General features: G+C 38.5%; 1 protein-coding gene across 5 annotated transcripts in view; it reads right to left on the bottom strand.

Annotated features, from left to right (window-relative positions):
• Positions 1-19,914, bottom strand: part of LOC138014613 (uncharacterized) — a 102,438-nt gene that overhangs the window by 21,747 nt on the left and 60,777 nt on the right. The window contains exon 1 of one of the 5 annotated variants that reach the window (XR_011125335.1): positions 17,731-17,847. The exons of 2 other annotated variants lie outside the window; for them this stretch is intronic. Coding sequence is in view for 1 of the 3 variants with exons in the window: in XM_068861742.1 (XP_068717843.1) it covers positions 17,731-17,828 (98 nt within the window). In the remaining 2 variants the exon portion in view is untranslated. Of the gene's footprint in view, positions 1-2,103; positions 2,351-17,730; positions 17,848-19,914 lie in introns of those variants that run through there. 2 more of the 5 variants (XR_011125336.1, XM_068861742.1) reach the window with 2 other exon arrangements.

Below are 19,914 nucleotides of genomic sequence, written 5' to 3'. Positions count from 1 at the left end.
AAATCAACCGGGGTTGATGAATTATTAATCAGTTGTATCAACTTTTGATAAAGACTCCTACTCAGCTAATTAGTATTCATTAACCCATGTTTTTGCTTGCCAGTGTTTTACTATTTGTATACTTGTGTCTATGTAAGGTTTCTGGTGCAATTAGTTTTACTGACACCTATTTAGACTTTCGAAAAGTCATTCGCTCATCCACTTCGTGAACGAAAAATCATGATTTGCTCTCCAAAACAATTTCTCCTGGGATTCTCTTGAGGTCGACTTGTGGCAAGTCGAACACCTATTCAAAACTCTTGCTATGCCCCTTTGTCAAGGGCAGTGTTGCTACACTCTTCAACAATAAGTCTTTTCAAATCTTCCAGTCATATTCCAATGTAAATGGCAGATTTATCACATTAGAAAGAGAGACCTGTGATCTCTAATAGAGGACAACTGCATTACAGCAATTTATACACTACCTAACCAGATTGAACTGCTTTTTACCATTTTATTACTCTTTATATTAAGCGGTACTAAAGTAACTACAGATTTTTAAATATTTTAGATCAGTTGAAACTAAGTAATATTAAATTTGTAAATATTTAGATTCAAAACATCTTTTTCTTTCTTTTCTATTTGGAATGTTCTTTTAGTGTCCACAATATTTTATTAGCTTATTTTCAGAAAAATACTTTTGAAAATTAAATAAAGTTCATTCATTCATTCATAAGTGAAATAGAATCCCATTGAAAACACATTCCTTGAGAACAATCCATACAGCAATGCATTCCAACCACCACAGCCCAGGATACTGGAAGCTCAACACCTCTTCCCTCTTGGATAACAGTTAGAAGTGCTAATGATGAATATTTGTCTTGTTTTGTTATGTTTTGTTTTTTCAACTTTATTGGTCAAAGTCTATCTTCCAAAGAAAAGTTAGTTACAGGTCAGAAGGTAAAACAAAAAAAAGACCAAAAGGAAGGTGCAAACGGGACCTGGAGTCCCATGCAAGGCACCTCCCAACTTAATCAATAAAAATCTAAGGAAATGCTTATTAAAGTATTTCTGCCAGTGGCACCCAGAATTATGTGCAAGACCCAATGAGCATAGTTTGTCGGGGTCTCTAATTTCTGTTTAGATTGGTTAAAGACATCACTTTGTCTCTCACAAGCTCACCATCCTAGATCTAATAATGTTCTATTCCAATTTTGCCTATGGTACAATAATTACTGTTCTGAATCACTATACCCGTTGCTAATTGCACTTAGCTTTTTACCCCATGTGTTCGTTCAATGCCAAGGCACACATTTTTAAGCATCACCACTTCAAAAAACATAATTATTGTAAAAATCAAACAGCATCAAATGGCAAAGCTCATCAGTGACCCAAAATCAATTTTCAGCATTACAAAAATCCTATTACTTTTTCTTTTTTTTTCGGGCCATGCTCTGGCTGTGCACGCGTAAGATTTCTCTGTCTCATAGAAGGCAGTGGGATTCAAGCTCGGTATCTCCTTCCGATGCAATCACGATGACCACTAAACCAAGGAAGACTGTGACAGATTGATGGAAAAATATGTATTAAAGAATTGTGTGCATCACTGGAAACGAGTTTTTGTGTTTCGAAGCATGCAATGCAACATCCGGTTATCGTACAACTTTGTAACAGATAATTATGGTAATTTTATACTTCTCCCAGTATTGTTGAGAAAAAGTATTAATATTTTCAAACATCATCTTAGAGACTTGTAAAGCATCTGTTTACTGGTTTTGATTGGAATCAATTCCGTTAACAACAGTTTTAAATGTAAACAAATATCCATGATCGCGCTTAGCCCTATCATTGGGTAACAGAATGTGGACCGTGGACTTTGGACTACGGAAATGAAACTGGATAACTACCAAGATATTGTAAAAACCCACTGAAATACTGTGAACTTAAAGACAGTTGGCTAAAAATCCTTCGAACAAAGTATAGGCTACCCATACCCTCTTGTTATTACAGTTGTCCAGTTTTTACAAACACCATCCTAGCTTGTAATCTGAAAAACTAGTTCTCTCAAAGTTCATTGCATTTGAAAGTTTAGGTCCAAGTTCTACATGTTATAATAATGCTTACATGTAAGCAGAACCCCATCACAAGGCAAAAAGCATGTACTTGAATCAAACAATGCATCATTGGATCACAGAAAACATGTGCCTGAATTCAAAATGGCTGCCTAGGTGAGCTGTAACTTCACAAACAAAGTATGTCATCAAACATGGAAAGAAGTAAGAAGTGGAGAAAGAAAATTCAAAAAAAGATGAAGAGTACATGAAAAGGAGTGCAAAGAAAATAACAGAGATGCTAAAAGTAATGGCGACGATTCTAATAGTGATGATGGTAATGATGTTCAAGGTGATGACAAGAACAGCAAAAATACATGTACAGTGTGGATTACCAACCAATATGTTCATATCCAACTCAATGTTGACAAATTCATCAACATTTCAGTTACCCTGTTTTTTGGCTGCAACGATTGACTGCATTGCAACCGGCAGGATCACTTTTGGTAATTCAAGCAGATTGATAGATAACAATGACCTGAGAAATTAGCTTGGCTGTGAGAAAAACATCTGAAGAAAAGTGGGTGTCAAATTTATTATTGATGGGTACCTACATGTACAACTGCTCAAAGAACAGAGTGTGTGCATACATGCAGATGTGATCAGCTGGGAGAAATTATTTGAAAGGGGAGTCAGGGCAGTGCCTGCAAAACAAGCGTTAAAAGGAATGAACAACATTCTCAACCAAGGTCTACTTCTTGTTCCATGCGACAGTATGAACAGCCATCACTGTGTACCCTCGTTCAGCATGTGGTGGTGTTGGATAGCATGCCAAGCCATAAAGCCAACAGTTTATAAAGCTATTGAGAAAACATCAAAGTTGCTGAAAGAGGTTGACAGTAACTTGAAAATTGAGTGGTGTTTTTATGCCAACAAGACTGTAGTTTTTACATGCCTCTATACTAGACGTCTTGCTATTTTAAAATGTGAGCCCTATGATTGTCCCTGACAAACAGAGCATTTCTGATGCCAGAAGTTACATGATCCTTGAACTACACGGAAATACATTGTTGCCTACATGTATCCCTCCTCATGGCTTAAACATGGAAGAGAACTATGCAGTTGTGAATTTGTCAAATTCAAGTTTCTGCATAGTGTTCGGCATAGTACAAACACAGGCAATACCTTTTATTGGCCAACGAGGGATGATGTTGCTGATGTTGATCTAAGCTGTGTTTTTTATGGACCAGTTCATTTAATAGGCAAGAGCCCTTTCACCATTATGGAAAGTGAGCAAATAAAAAAAGCTTTCCATTATATCTGGAGGCACTGATCATCTTTAAACAGATGATTTCTGTGATCTTTAAAACTACAGAATGGTTATCGTTTTTCTTTTTGAACTCCCAAAACCTTATAGTTAGTAATGTAGTCTTTTCTAATCACCTTAATTATCTTTGGGTGATAAACATTGTTGACATTTTGTTCCATTACTGGCACTTTTTCAACTTGTGACATTTTTACAATAATATAAATTTAATATAAACCACTCATTGTCACACATTGCAAAATTATTAGAAAAGCTGAATGTACTTCTTAGCTGAGAAAATGTGGCACAGTTATTTAAGTGAGACTGTTAACATTAGCTTAATAGCTTCTTTAAAATAAATGTCTGGAAATGGACAAGTTTTCCTCTCCACAACAGAAGATGATGTTCTTTAATCCTACTGCATTGAAAGGACACTAACCACTTGTGCCTTCTTTTGTGATCTTTTAAATAACCATAAATTAAAGAAAAAGAGGAAACTGTAGGACCTGGGGTAACAGTTGGGAATTCAGAGAAATATAAGAACTAAATTAAAACTCAAAAAGTACCAAATTTCTGTTTCCCTTCGCAACCGTCATGTTTGAAGCTCTGTCAACCTAGCAACGCATGCTGGAGAAAAGTGCAGTCTCAGTAGGTCACTGGAAGACAGGTACGAATTCCTATCAATTTATAACCCGATAGATGTCTCTTAATTTTCCTTCTGCAACAGACAGATTACATGACTACCGTAAACACCGGCGTATAAGCCGCACTCGCAGATAAGCCGCACCCCGAGTTTAGCAACTTAGATTTTGGAAAAAAAAAATTTGAAAGAAATTAAAATAAATCAAAAGTGGAGTCTTGACAAAGATGTCTTACATGTAAATGCACTGTTTCTTCAAGTTTCTTGCACTTTTGACTTTTTAATAGTGTGAAAATCCGACTAGGACATAAATTTGATCTTTCTGTGGCATGTTTAATCCAGTATTTTTCATTCCTGTCCATTTCTCATTAGAATTTACATGCAACAACACCTGACAAACGTTTCGGTTCGTTTAAGCTTAGTAACCAGACATTTTCGCTTGTTGGTGGATCGATTTCTGTCGAAGTGTCGACATTGTAAACAACTTTGTGGTGGAATGGAGATTCCCTGCCAAGTGAAGTTCACCTGCTCAAGAAAGGCAATGTTAAACCGGTTAAAACCTCTTTTAATGAAGAAGGTTTAATCATTGTGTAAGCTCAAACAAAAACGGCTCTTTTAGGAGGGACCAAACTCGCAAAAGCAATGATCAATGCGTAATGTGGTATTGTTTTATGGAGTTCTTATTAATTTGCTGCACAGGTCTATACAGACTGTAGAATTTTCGTTAAAACTTGTTATGCAAATGTACGGCATGGTGTCTAGATGTTCCCGCAGATAAGCCACATCCCCGATTTGATACGAACTTTTTGAGCAGAAAGGTGCGGCTTATACGCCGGTGGTTACGGTACTATGGATTGACCCTGGAAAAAACAACTGAACACAAAACAAAAGGAGCTACTTTAAGAGCTAAATGTGGATGGCACCACAAGGGTGAAAAGAACACAAAATACTTTCTAAACCTTGAGAAAAGACTTCACCAAAATAGAGTTATCAGTCAACCAAAGATCGGAGGGGACAAATTTGTTACTACGGATAAGGAGATTTTAAACTAGTGTCAAAGCTTTTGTGAAGATGTCTATAAATCCCATATTAAGGAACATGTTTTGGACAATCTACATGTATTTTGTAATTTCGTTTTCGACATATATGTTAACACTCTAAGTGAAGACGAAAAAGAAAATTGGGAAGGCTTACCAACCTAAGTGGAACTTCTACAGGCATTACCGATAAAGGAATCAGATATATCGCCAGGTTTAGACAGCACTCCCCCAGATTTTTATTGCCATGATATTTCAGATTACCTGTTAAACTAAATAAGTTATTTGTTCAAACAGGGACACCATCACTCACACAAAGATGAGGAATTATTAAGCTCACTCCAAAGAAAGATGCAAAACCTTTCCTTATCACAAACTGATAGTAACCTAATTCTGCTCCTTAATTGTGACTATCTACAGCATGTAGCGACAAAAACTCTTGCAAACCTTCTTAAAATTACCTACCAAAGCTGATAAACAGTGATCAATCTGGATTTATGAAAGGCCCTTTATTCAGGCCTTCTGATAGGGTGTGACGAAAAAATACAAATTATGCGAAATTTGCAGGGCAGATTATGCGATTAGAAAGGCCAATTATGAGATAAATAATGTAAATTGTGCGATTTTTTTCTGAGCAATTTTAAGCTTGTTTTTCAAGGTTTCAGGATAAGAAAAACACGCTTTTGCTGCCCTAAAGACACTTTAACGACAAGGGAACACTAACTATGAATCTTGATCGACATTAGTGGGGATAAGTAAAAAAAGGAGGTCTTCTGCACTATCGGTGCACCATGTTAAAAGTTGAATGGACACAGCTAACACGCCAAATGAATGATCAATAATTATTGATATTCCTGTATGCTACGACTAGCTTCTTACGTCTTGTTTTTATGTGCAATATTATATTTTGAACACAAGGGAACAGTAAATATACATGGATAAATAAAGATCTCGCATCAGCAATCAGGAAGAAAAGAACGCTATGGAAACGAGTGAAGTTTTCGCAAAACCAACAACTCAAAGAAAAGTTTCGTAAAAGAAGACAGAGCATCAAAAACTGGATCCGGCGAGAAAGGAAAATGTATTTGCAGAAAATAGCAAATGAGGCCTCATCTAATCCGAAGCGTTTTTGGTCTTTTTACAGTTTTAGAAACAAAAGAAATCCAATCCCTGACAAAGTTGATTATAGAGGAACCTCAATTACAGATGACCTGGCTCGCGCTGAAGCTTTCAATGATTACTTTAAATCTATCTTCAAAGATCACGCTAATTGTTCTTTTCCCGACACGACTGCGATGTGCTCTTACATCCCTGATTTGCTAGAAGTGATTCAAGTTTCTTCTGAAGAAGTTGAATCTCTGCTTTCTCAACTTGACACATCAAAAGCTACTGGTCCAGACAAACTTCCTGAAATCATTATGAAAAACTGTGCAATATCATTATCTTCGTCTTTGTCTGCCTTTATTAATTTCTCCTTAAAAACTGGCCTCTACCTATCAGAGTGGAAGGAAGCCAACATCCCTCCAGTCCATAAGAACGGACCACGTGATGACGTATTAAATTACAGACCTATCTTGCTCCTACGGATGGTATCCAAGATCCAGGAAAAGTGTGTCGCTTGCAAACTTCTCCCTCACATTTCTGATATTCTCCATACTGCACAGTACGGCTTCCAAGCTGGGGTATCCTGTGCAAGTCAGCTTGTTGAGGTATTCCACGACATCGCTTCTGTCCTTGATAAAGGTAAAGAAACTGACATCATATATCTGGACTTCTCTAAAGCTTTCGATTCAGTTTGCCACGCAAGGCTGCTCTGTAAACTTAAGAATGTTGGGTTTAGTGGTCCTTTACTTCACTGGTTCAAAAATTACCTTACTGGTAGGAAGCAGCGGGTTGTTATAAGTGGTTGTCATTCTTCGTGGGTGGAAGTAAAGTCTGGGGTCTCACAGGGTTCCATACTGGGACCCATATTTTTTCTCATCTACGTCAACGACTTGCCAGATGTAATACAGAACTCAAACTTAGCAATGTTTGCTGACGATTCCAAGTGTTTCAAAAGTGTTAACTCCGTAGAAGACTCGACTGACCTTCAAATAGACTTGGACAATCTGTGTGACTGGGCTACTCTAAACGAATTAGACTTTCAGCCGAAGAAATGTGTGAATCTTCGTATCTCACGAAAACTCTGTAGCTTTGACCGTGTCTACATCATCAACAGAATGGACCAATTAAAGTGCGTGTCATCCCAAAGAGATCTTGGAGTGGCAGTTACAAAAAACTTGTCGTGGAACGACCATATTCCAGTGCTGGAAATAACAGTCGGTCATCGGACATTGTCCGACCAAATTTTGAAAATGTCCGGCCAATTTCACATTATGATCGGACACGATGACCGAACATCTCACCAGCACATCTTGAGTTACCTCTCTTCAAGGTGTTGTCAGTCAATACATTATGTCCGGTCCAATTTGTCAAATGTCCGACCAAAATGAAGATTTGAAAGGACATATGTCCCGTGAATAAAGAAAAATTATTTCCAGCACTGATATTCAACAGATATCAGCAAAGGCTAACAAAATGCTTGGCTTCATAAAGAGAAACTGTTCCAGAGACTTACCTAGTAACGCCCTTAAGGCTCTTTATTTAGCTCTAGTCAGATCCCACTTGGGGTATTGTTGTCAATTGTGGGCCACCTCAGTCTGTTATTAAAAATATATTACTTATTGAATCCATTCAACGTAGGGCCACTAAATTTCTATGCAAATACCAGAACGCTAGCTAGAAGGAACGACTTGTGCTTTTGAATCTCTTCCCACTAAATTACTGGTTGGAATGCTCAGACTTACTCTTTTTCTTTAAGTGTAAAAATGGCTTGCTTGCTGTTGATTTATGCAAATACGTTACATTTGCTACTGGTTCTACAAGGCGTGGCTCCTCTGGTTTAAATTTAAAGTATAACTGCATTCCAAGAACGTCTAGTTTTAGAGATACCGTATTTACCCGTGTATAAGTCGACCTTTTATGGCCTCAAAAGAAGCTCCAAAAATCGCCCTCGACTTATACATGGGTCAAAGATTTCGAGCCAAGTTCCAGCTAAATAATTTATTCAAAATAAACATCATAATGTGGTCGTTGGGCATAACAAACGCAGTGGACGAATACTTCAAAATGAATGACGAAAGACTTCAAAATGAATGTAATTAAGCAATTCCAGTTGAAATGAAAAAGGATTTGTTTTACTTTAAATGTTGAAGATACTCACAAGCACAAATATGAAATAGACACTGGAAATTTTCGTTTTCCAAAGGCAGAAAGCTCTAAAAAACATTCTTGTTTCTTCAAATAAAACGCGATCCTTCAACGGCTTAGTAACCTGGCACAATTCCCCGTGTTTGTGTGCAAGCATGATCGTCACTCGTGTTGCCTGAAAATGCTGGTTGGTAATGATTGTTTTTTATTCTTTATACAAACCTGGATGATTTAAATGCTTTTGCAAACTTTGTATTGTTTGGTTTATGAGTTTTGTTTTGTTTGCCATGTGAGAAATTATAAGTCAAGCACCAATTAAACCTTGCACATTTCGCATCGTTTTTGAAGTTATTTTCAAAGATTGACTCCTGCTTCTGTGATGTTGTGCTTATCCTCTAAAGGCCTTTATCCTTGAACAACGAAACAGGTTAGTTTGAGGTTTACATGTTCGATTCGAACTTTTTCGAAATTCAAGGACAAAATGCCTGCACATACAACAACCGCTGAACCACAAAACTATTAAGCGCTTGAGGCCCTTAATTTTGTGTGAATCTACAGTTCCAGAAATCGAAGAATGCAAGATTAGTATCCCATGAACATTTAGCAAAGAAATTAAGAAATTGCATTTTTTGCCATCAAAAATGGGGGGTCGTCTTATACATGGGATCGACTTATACACGGGTAAATACGGTACTTATTTCATACGTATAGTCAATACTTGGAATGCTTTACCCAATAATATCAAGGGCATAACCATTCTTAGTACTTTTAAAAGTAAGCTAAAGGCTTTCTTTGTAGAGAGGTTAAGGTTAGTCTTTGATCAGGATAACATAAGATCTTATAAGATTGCATGCCCAAAATGTCGTAGTATAAGAACTTTAACTGTGTGCTCGTATTAATTGACGTTTTTCACTCTACTCCAACTGTAACAACTGTTTTTAATTAATGGCTTATGGGGTTGGTTAGGGACATATTTTCACTTGGGGTGGGTTGGGTGACTTAACCTTGTAGGGGACTTCGTGTCCTTTTGTTCTGTCCACCTAGTATTGCACATTGCACACTGAATCTGTAAATAAATAAATAAAATAAATTTCTGAACAGATTTGCTAATCCGAACAAAGGGCATGTTTGTGTTCCATCCACCAATAGGCGACTCTTTTAGAATGAGACTTGTACAAGGCCCCCAACATGCAAAACCCCTTGAACTTCGAATGTTTACGAAATTGAAGGTAACAAAGGCTTTGTAGCCTTTTTCTAAGGTAAATCATTTTAAAAATGGTGTACTTATGCAGGAATTCCTAAGAAACTTATTGATTTATGTTTTATTTTATGAATGTTGAGCGTTCTTTTGTGAATTATGCGATTTTTCGTGAATTGTGCAATCAGATGCAATTTGAGATCGAATGTGCGAAATCACACCATCACGTAATATCAGAAGGCCTGTTTATTGGAGACAACATTCACCTAATTAATGGACTTCTTACACTGCAGAAGAAAATCTTCCAGGAGTACATCTCTTTGTAGATTTTGAGAAAACATTTGACACCGTAGAATGGACCTTTATTCAAAAAACAGTCAGTTCCTGAAGATTTATTTTTGCTTTGTATTGCATTAATTTTCATCTAAAGACTGCTGCTGTCTTCAAGATAATTAGGAGAGTCCGTGTTGTGCACCACAAAACGAAAACATATAAATACTCTCTTTTTTTCATCACGAGTGCATTCCACTCTTTACCCATCCACAACTTTTCAAATCAGCTCAATGAAAGATTACAGACAGGCAATAGCATGACCAACTTCACATTATCCAATCAGACACAAGAAAAACCAATCTACTGCTCCAGATTGGATACTCCACAAGAATGAGATATTGTGAATTAATTAAAATTGGTATGCTTCCCACAAGCGGTAGAGACGTGGAAATGATGATCGAAGCACAGACACAAAATTGTGGACCACTGCTTGATCTTCTTTATTCATAACAGGTAACTTACTAAAAACTAAAATGGAAGATAAATCAAAGCTTAAAAGTTGTGAACAATCTTTCCTTAACTTCCCAATTGGCAAACAAGCTAGCATGACACCTCTAATCTTTGTTTTGATAAACTTCCATATTTTCTCTATTTCCATGACAGATTCTAGAGGAAACTCACGAAAGACTACTACTGTTATGGAAATTAATTTCTTATTGTTCATACACTGTGGCCAATTTTGCCTTCATGAAGAATAATGATGAATTTCAGTTGAAATTAGTATATTGGTGATCAGAATGCATGACAACTTAAGTAAATGAAATGGAAGTGACAGGAAACTCAATGACACACTCTTCTATTGACCAAATGAGCACAGAAAACATCAACCTTAACTTCCATGTTTTTATATGTGAGAATTAATGTGCTTATAAACAAATTCAAAAGTAACTCAGGCGCAGAAAGCGTGCAAGCGGAGAACCATGGGTAAGATTTTTTAGGAAATCTATCCATGCGAGAAATTTTCAATTGGTTATGACGTCACATACGTCGGCTAGTACTTAAACACGGAATGCCGGAATGATGAAATGCCGGAACGGTGGAATGCTTCAACACGGAACGCCAGAATACTTAAACACGGAACGCCGGAATACTTAAACATGGAACGCCAGAATACTTAAAACAGAACGCTGAAATACTTCAGATGAGTAGCATGATCACCGTACCCATTCCTGTAACATACCTAAAAATTCTGAAATTGTGTTTATTGGGGTGAAAATCACTTATTTTGGCTTATTTCACACCCAGACTTTCATATCTTTCTAATTATTTGGAAAATATTAAAGTTTGGTCTGTTAAAACTGAATTTTTGATTTACCCATGACTCCTTGCAGGCGTGGTCTTTCATACAGATAGTCAATTTTGAGGCAAATAAAAAGTAAAAACAGAAAGCTTTCACTACATGGCGGATAGCATCCCCTCATTTAGTTCTATTGACACCCTAAACGCAGGCTTTCTGCTCCACTTTTTTGCTCCTCTTTACAATTTGAGGTCAGAGAAGATGTCTCTCTCAATTTCCTGAAAATTGCCCCAGAAAAGGCATTGTGGACTTCCTAATAATATCCATAGAGGAAAGGCAATCATGGCTTCTTTGCGAAGTAGATTGTGATGTTTACTGGCACTCAAGACTTAGTTCATTATGGCCCAGCATGTTAAAAAAATGTAGTGACTCAGTCAAAGGCCAATATTTTCGCGACCCTGAAAGCTACAATGACGAAACTGTGGAAATAGCGAGGGATTGATGGAACATGTGAGCATTCAGAAAATGCTTGGTTGGAACCCAGTTATGCCTTGATTAGATCAGGAGCAACATTGAAAGAAGTGGTCTCGAAAAATATTATTGCGTAATTGTGGAACAGAAAAAGCGTAGCGACTGTTTTGAGGAGTGATTTCTCCATTCGTAGTGGATCCCTCAAACTAATTTTTCTGTATGTTAAAGCACAAGGTATGAGCATTTAGTTGAGATGGTTTGAAGACTTGTTTCAAACAATAACCTAGTGAGTGCCAGAATTCCAAAACACAGCGTTACAGTAAGGAAACTACGGAATTTTGAATCTTTTTAATGTGTTTTAATAAACTTGAACTGTTGAAATTTGGCTCATATGTAGTATTTACTGCGTGTTATCACTGGTTGTTGTCCGTTAATCCACATAAGTGTTCTCTCTTATGAAAAATGGTTTGAAGACTTTCAATTTGAAAATTGTGTTACGCGTTACACTCAAAATTTTCCTATTTTTCTATCCTTTTACCTTTGTGTTCTCAAGAACAGAAAGTCGCTTACCCTTTTTACACCCTGTAAGCTAATCAACAAGGATAACCTTAGCATTCAGCAAAAATATAGCTTTATTGAAGACGTTAAACTGAATAAGTCAGGAAATGTTTCTGAGTCATCCCCAATTGGGTATGGTGATTGTGCTACACATCTTAAACATGGAACAGTTGTGAATTTTTGACAATTAAGGAACAGTGCACATGGTTTCTTCCCCCACAAGTGCTCGGGCAAAAACGAAAGTAGAGATCGGAACTGCATGTCCTTCAGAGTTTTTCAGGGCCTAGATGTTTTCGTTCCGAAGACTTTGGGAAAGTCGTGAAGAAGGAGTTACATCACTTCTCTGATGTGAGCACGAGCTGTCGAGCGGACTAAACAAGATGGCATGGTTTACAGGATACCCTGGGAATGCGGTCAAGTCTACATTGGCGAGACTGGAAGACCTATGCAAGAAAGAATGAAAGAACATGAGTGAGACATCCGACCTGCCCGTACCCAGACCTCCGCCGTTTCAGAACACGCTAACAACACCGGACACAACCCGCTTAGGAACTAAGCAAAGTTTATTGATCATGACGCTCATTGGTACACACGTAGGGGCAAAAAGGCGATTCACATAAGACTTTACCCTAACAACATCAACAGGGATAGTGCAATAGAAATTCCGGAAGCATGAACGCCCACGATCAAGAAACACAACAACAGGAGAACCGTACGACAGCAGAACGCTGAAGGAACAACACGCCGAAACAGCGAGGATCGAAACGCACCAATCACAGCGGAGCATCCTGCTTAAAAGGTGACATGTAACCATTCGACATCATCGCCTGATGAAGACTAGCAGTATGCAGTCCAAACGTCGCGATCTAAATCACAAGTGACCACATCGTGAGACAAACGAGAATATGTTATTATTGTACTTCACCACGATAAAAAACAGGAATCTTTTTTACGACAATAAAGTAACCGCATTGACCATAGCCCTTTGAGCTCGCATCAGAGAAGTGATGTAACTCCTTCTTCACGACTTTCCCAAAGTCTTCGGAACGAAAACATCAAGGCCCTGAAAAACTCTTAAGGACATGCAGTTTCGATCTCCACTTTCGTTTTTGCCCCGAACACTTGTGGGGGGAGAGCCATGTGTTCCAATTATCAAAAATTTCACAACTGTTCCGTGTTTAAGTATTCCAGCGTTCCGTTATAAGTACTCTGGCGTTCCATCTTTAAGTATTCCACCGTTTCGTGTTTAAGTAATCCACCGTTCCACCGTTCTGGCATTCCGTGTTTAAGTACTAGCCACATACGTCCATCCGGCCGTAGACTGTCAGGGTGGAGGTGGGGAGGCAGGAAAGCCTCTGGGAACGGGACTGTTCAGGCAATTTTCCTTGGCGTGAAATCATGTGGCAGCATTGTATTTGGCAACCCGCGTTTTTCTTGCGGGATTTAGTGACAAGCAACAGGATAAAGAGCAGGTAAGAGCAAGAGAGAAAACGAAATTTGAGAAATTTAAGCGGAGAAAGCCTCGAGAGAAGCCGAGGAAGGAGGAGAAGAGAAAATTTCAATGAACATCACCCTAAAGCTGAGACAAGTACTTGTAGAGCGAGAGACAAAACACTTACATTGTATTTACAAAGGTTAGGTTTCAGGTAATGTTTACCTTCTTAATATTATGCCTCACTGCCTCACATATTGTGTAAAACTTTGCAAAAAAACGAAGAAGGCCTGAAAACGTTTACAATTTCGTGTTGACAAATAGAGATTATAGGCTTTTTGTGTGAAATGAATGTCCAGTCGTGAGCTGCTTTTTTTGACCGTGAAATTGCAGTTGCAGAAGTGAATTTATTACGCTTTAAGTTGATGTTTTAATTGGTAATAGTTTTGCTGTTGTTCTACAATGTAAACTGAAGACACGGAGTAAAGATTGTCAGTCAAACTGAAAATGTTGTGAAAGAGATTACAGTGAATGTAATTTCAGTTTTAGTTGTTGATTAATTACTGCTGTCAGCTCAGAGGTGTTTGATCTGTTTGATCACTGTAAACTGTATATGACGATAAATTTTTGTACTTTATGTAGAAGCATAAGTAATTTCCATGTGCACTATATTGCTTTCTGGGGTTAGAAACAGGAGCTCCGCTTTTAGACTTGGCTATATCTATATCTGACTGCAGGGATCTTGCATGTTAAGACACCTCCATAATCCAAAACCCATTAGAGATTTTGAACAGGTCTGTTTTTGAATAGAGAGGATAAAATTAATAGCGCGGTACATGTACACGTATGTCAGAGACGAGTCATGGTGACTACGTTGTTCACATGACAGAAGCTTTGCTCAGACAGAGGTACCTCACAATTTTGTTAGTGTTGTCTGATCTTTGTTGTAAATTATGTTTAGGCAATATTCTATTTACGCTGAAAAAGTTCTCACCTAATTTGCCATGTGCAGCACAAGTGAAGTTCTCACTGAGTCCTCAATGTTTTTCCCAAATTTTAAAATCATTTCTTATGACAGAGCATGCATCAGTTTACGATCCAATATTTTACGTACAAAATTCTTATTTCAAATCGATTCATGTAATTGAGTATAAAGACCTTTTTCCCTTCCAAAAACAAACAAAAACAAAGTCCCAAAGTGCTGTCAAATAATCAACTTTGATGTTTGTTTTCCTAAATCCATTACAAAGCTCACTAACATTAAAAATAGGCATGCACTGTGTACATGTGGTAGTGCTTACGATATCAAGATTGGAAGTTACTTGTACCCATTTATTTTTTAAGGATACTGATCTCTGTGTAGAACATGTCTCAACAGAAAGTCGTGTGAGTGTGATCGAAAGCAACGTTCATTTTGGGGCGGCTACTGTATCTGAGATCCATGGTCAAAACAAGATTAATGAACACCCCATCAACCTTCCTGTTAGCACGATGTTTGGAAGATTTGCTTCCCAACAACAAAGTTTGTCGCAAAGAGCAAATTTCGATGTAAAAGTTCTTCTGATACACTGTCACAGGTAGTTTTTTCCCTTAAAAGCAAAGTGGATCCTGCCGTGAAAGGTTGTCTGAAACCAACGGAAATTTCATATTTCACTTGCAGAGATGTATCCAGGTTTTCAACTTTGGGGGTCCTCTGGACCCCTTTTTGAAAAATTTGGGGGTCCATTGTAAAATTTTGCGGGTCCAGCTAATTAAAATTCGATCTATTGCCTCTTAATTGCTGCTGTAGTACCTTTTCAGATTTCTAAATTGCACAAAAATAAAGTCTTATCCCTCCCCACAAATATGTACTTAAAATGATCAATTTCTTTGAAACTGTTATGCCTGTTGATTCATTGATGAAAATGTATGGGCTGTCAAAGCTCCATCGATCACATCTGAAAACGTCTCCAGTTGATAAATGATCTAGATCTCCACAGCGAAAAATAAAGCAAAACTGAATCTCAATTTTCCGTCATCATTTATTTTAACAACACTTGAGGTGTAATTTAGAAACAAAAGAGTAAACAAATGTTAGCGATCGATACACAGTTTGTCGTCGGCCTGTGCGGCCGTGACTTCGCCATGGCCAATGTTAATAATCAAGCGATTGAATACATTCAAGTTTCATGTTCAACACATTAATTTTAACACTAGCTCCGAAGAAAAGTTGCATAATTGCAAAACAGACAAGTTACATACAAAACAAGAACCGAGACTATGACACTTTGGAAGTTATCTGACCTGCTAATCGCCCTTTCTCGCAGTCCGAGACTGAATTACTAAGGAGCGCAGCTCGACGAGGTCGGACCGAAGGAGCTGTGCTGCCGGCTAGGCGCTCTGCTCCTGAACACGACCCATGTATGACCTCGGAGCACAGCACCACAGCCTGATGGAATAGGCCGGGAGTCGATTTTGATGAGGGAAGAAAACCGGAGTACCCAGAGAAAACCCTCAGAGTCAGATTGAGATCGACTGAACCTCAGCCCACATACCACCCGAGCCCAGAGTCGAACCCGGCTCACAGAGCTGGGAGGCACTGTTGCTGACCACTAAACCACCCTGCCTCCCCACGTGCGTGCGCGGAATAAATATCAACAGGACTAAATATCAACAGGGCGCCACACAACAAAAATTTAACAAACTTCACCGTTGGATTCTCTGTCATTTCGCTCACGATAAGCAAACTAATGCTTGAAATTCGCTGGGAAAGCATGCAACAAACTGAACTTTGAATGAAATGTTTTATTATCACTGCATGGCGGCAGATCGAGAGTCTCGCCTAGAAAAAAAAAAGCTCAGATCATGTAACGCAACATGTGGGAATTTAAAACTTAACTCCTCAAGCTGGACATAATGGTTGGCAAAATGAAATTATTCGACTACAAAAATCCGAAAATAACATCATTTCTCCATTTTGAGAAATTGAAATGTTCAATTTCCTTGTGAAATACGCCGTTTGCATGTTTTTCCTGGCGTTCGTAATTTGCATAAACATTCTATTTTTTTTCTGCGTCCAATTGGACCCTTTGTTTCATATTCTATGCATCCAAAAGGAAAACGAGAGTGCCCCAGGACACAATGACGCACACTCTGGATACATCTGTGCACTTGGTCTTGGGCCACTGAGCACCACATCATGCCTGATTGAAAAATATCATTATCATGGAACCATGACACACCAAATTTGCATCAATTTCAAAGTGCCTGCCGACTGCAGCTCCACAGTGTGGTTTAAAATGATAGAGTGGAAATATTATACACTTTGAAGAACGAGTCGAAATACAATAGAGCTTATTCTTATTTAATGAAATGCAAATAAGTGGCGGGGTATTGTCTAATTTAGCCATAAAAAAACAATGGCTAAAATTCAGAATATTCGGCCACTTATTTGCATAAGAATAGGCTCTATTGTATTAAGTCTCGTTCTTTAAAAGATGCCGCATAGGGGAAACAATAGTGGTTAGCTGAGGCCGAGTATTCTGAAGTTGCTCCAAAACAACTGTACTTGAAATGCATGAGCAAAACTGGAATAAAATTAAACCGTTTAGTCTTCAGCGTCGGTGTTTTCCTCCTAAACATGACCAAAATCTCCCTGAAAATCGCTCAAAGGTTACAAAAACCACACCGAAGACAAGAAGCCTCACAAATAAAATGAGGTAAGACGTTTTTATTCAAAATTTCACTCAGATGGGAGTTTAAGCATGCTACATGTACGTTTTTGACCCACCGACGGCAACCACAAGTGAGCTGTTATTCCATTTAACCTGCCTTGTTCACTACCACCTTTATATTGCCAAGTATCTTTCCTCCATAAGAGACGATTATGTTAAAATCTGGGAAACACTACTGTCCTACCATGCAAAACTCCCTATTTTTCACTTTCAAGTACAGTTGTTTTCTTTTCACTGATTCAGTAAAAAGCTAAATTAAGAATGTGCTCTAAAAAACGAAACATGGAGGTTGTTGATGTCGGTCTCAAAAATAAAAGAATAATAAGATACGGCGTTTTTAGAGACATTACATACTACGTTTGGACAAAATTTGAGCAATACCATCTTAAGTTAAAATATAACTGGTTTGTCGACAATCAGAGGTTACTCTCCAAGAGACTATTTTATAGTCCAATATCCGCAAGACACAAAGGCACAAATTCGTGTTGTAATCAACGATATCCATTATTGAAAGTTAATGACTTACCGTGAATTTTTTTCCGGGCTTGACGAATACAGCGCAAACTTTCTATGCGTCCAACTGGAACAGACTACTCGAACAGTAATCCACCGATCACCGATCATCTTCAACCGCACCTCAACTACGACAATCTCGTTCCCAGAGTCTTCGTTCCCCTTGACCAGGGGGTCTGGTTACGAGAGACTGGGATAATCCAAAAATTTGGTTTTATCAACCGTGCAGAGATTCTAAACGCTGACGTTTCGAGCCTTAGCCCTTCGTCAGAGCGAACCGAAGAATTATGGGTTACGAGTAGTTTTTATAGTAGAGTACGAGCTACGCTATTGGTGGTAACATGGCAACGTGAAAAATAGGAATATATTGGTTAAATGAAAAGCGTTCGTTAATACAGTGAGGATTAAGGGTGCCGATTTGGAACATGAATTTTTGTTGAAGTGAGGGTGAATGGAATTCTGTCATTCTTATCTTTTTGTGACGTTTGTAGTGATGACTGTCGATCAAATTGTTGGGCACGATGATGGCCCGCTTTGACCACAGAGACAGGATAGCCACGTTTTTCGAAGAGCTGGCACATCTCCGATTTGCTGGAAAAATCGGAGTCATCACTACATAGGACGTCGAAGTCTAAGAAATTGAGAATAAGCAATGGAGTTCTAGACCTGTGATGGACGTGATGACGAATACAACAAATAACTGTAAATATCTGTAGGTTTGTAAAGCACACTGGTGCATAGCACGTTGCCACCAATAGAAACTTTGATATCTAGGAAAGCCAATGAAGTTTCGGAAATTTCCCAGGTATATTTAAGAGCCGGATGAAAAGAATTGATGGAGGTTATAAAATGATCGAGTTCTTCTCCGCTGGATGAAATAGCGCCGATGCAATCGTCGATGTAGCGGCCGTAGAGGTCAGGTTTGGGGCCGTTGTACGGATTAAAGAGTAGGTGTTCAACATATCCTACAAAAAGATTGGCATAGCTAGGTCCCATTCTTGTGCCCATCGCTACACCATTAATTTTTTTGTAATAGTTACCGGCGAATGAAAAACAATTAAGCGTTAAAACTAGTTCGGCAAGGCGGAGGAGCGTTTCCGAGCTTGGTTCTTTGACAGTGCGTTGATCGAAAAAGTGTTTAAGTGCTTGAAGACCTTCGCTATTGAGAATGACTGTGTACAGAGATGTAATGTCCATGGTGAAAATAAGTTTGTGTTGGCCGGAGAAATTGAAATCGCGGAAAATTTTTAGTGCGTGTGTACCGTCTTAATGTATGATGGCAAATATTTGACGATAGGCGTCATGATCCTGTCTAAGTAGCTAGAAATGAGTTGGAGTTGATAATGTAAATTGGCCACCGTGAAGAGATTCTAAAAGCTGCGTGACGTTTCGAGAGCGTTAGCCTTTTGTCAGAGCGAATCGAGGAATTATGGGTTACGTGTAGTTTTTATAGTAGAGTCAGTAGGACCTACGCTATTGGTGGTAACATGGCACCACAGCACCACAGTTTCTTTAGAAACTACCCCCTTCATTCATCTGGGATAATCCGTTGTGAAATTTTCCCTTGAAACTTTTTTGTGAAATTATTTTGTGAAGTTGCATGCATGAAGTGTGTTTAAATATTCGCATAATCAAGTTGAAAAGGAAAAAATCACCATAGCGTGTCATTTGACATCCTTGGAGATCCAGGGGCAGATCGCGGATGCAAGGGAAGTCTAAAGGGCAAAAGATAATGGCGACGAAGAAAAGCATAGTACCAGACCAGTTCCAATAGTAGAGGTCATTCTCAATTCTGATTGGGGCCAGAAATTTTTTGAGTTTTTCTGCCCAATCAGAGGTGAGCAACCCGTGAAGTTGTTTCGTGCCTTCTTACACGGAAATCATTTGATCGCCATACTCGCCTGGTTCGTTCATAGGCAGCCCAAGCTCGCGTCACTACAGACAGTCGTTGAGAATTTAAACACGTTAGAAGACTTTGTATGGGAAATAAAATACAGTCGATTATAAAGCCTAAAAAATGCTCAATTTAACGTGCCTTCAATAAAATGAATCAAAATGACTCACCTCTGCTGTATTCTTGTGCCTTTTGGAGTTCATTTCACAGTTTCGCAAAGTCCGTGTTTTCAATCCATCCCAGCTCCATGGTTACGAGAAGCCGCTGTGGGGATGGGGTAAGTGTTGTAATGACTGTACCTCA

This window comes from Montipora capricornis, chromosome 8 (assembly GCF_036669925.1).
Source record: "Montipora capricornis isolate CH-2021 chromosome 8, ASM3666992v2, whole genome shotgun sequence".
Classification (NCBI taxonomy): domain Eukaryota; kingdom Metazoa; phylum Cnidaria; class Anthozoa; order Scleractinia; family Acroporidae; genus Montipora; species Montipora capricornis.
The sequence above is the reverse complement of the archived record's forward strand: the minus strand, read 5'-3'. Positions and strand labels throughout refer to the sequence as shown.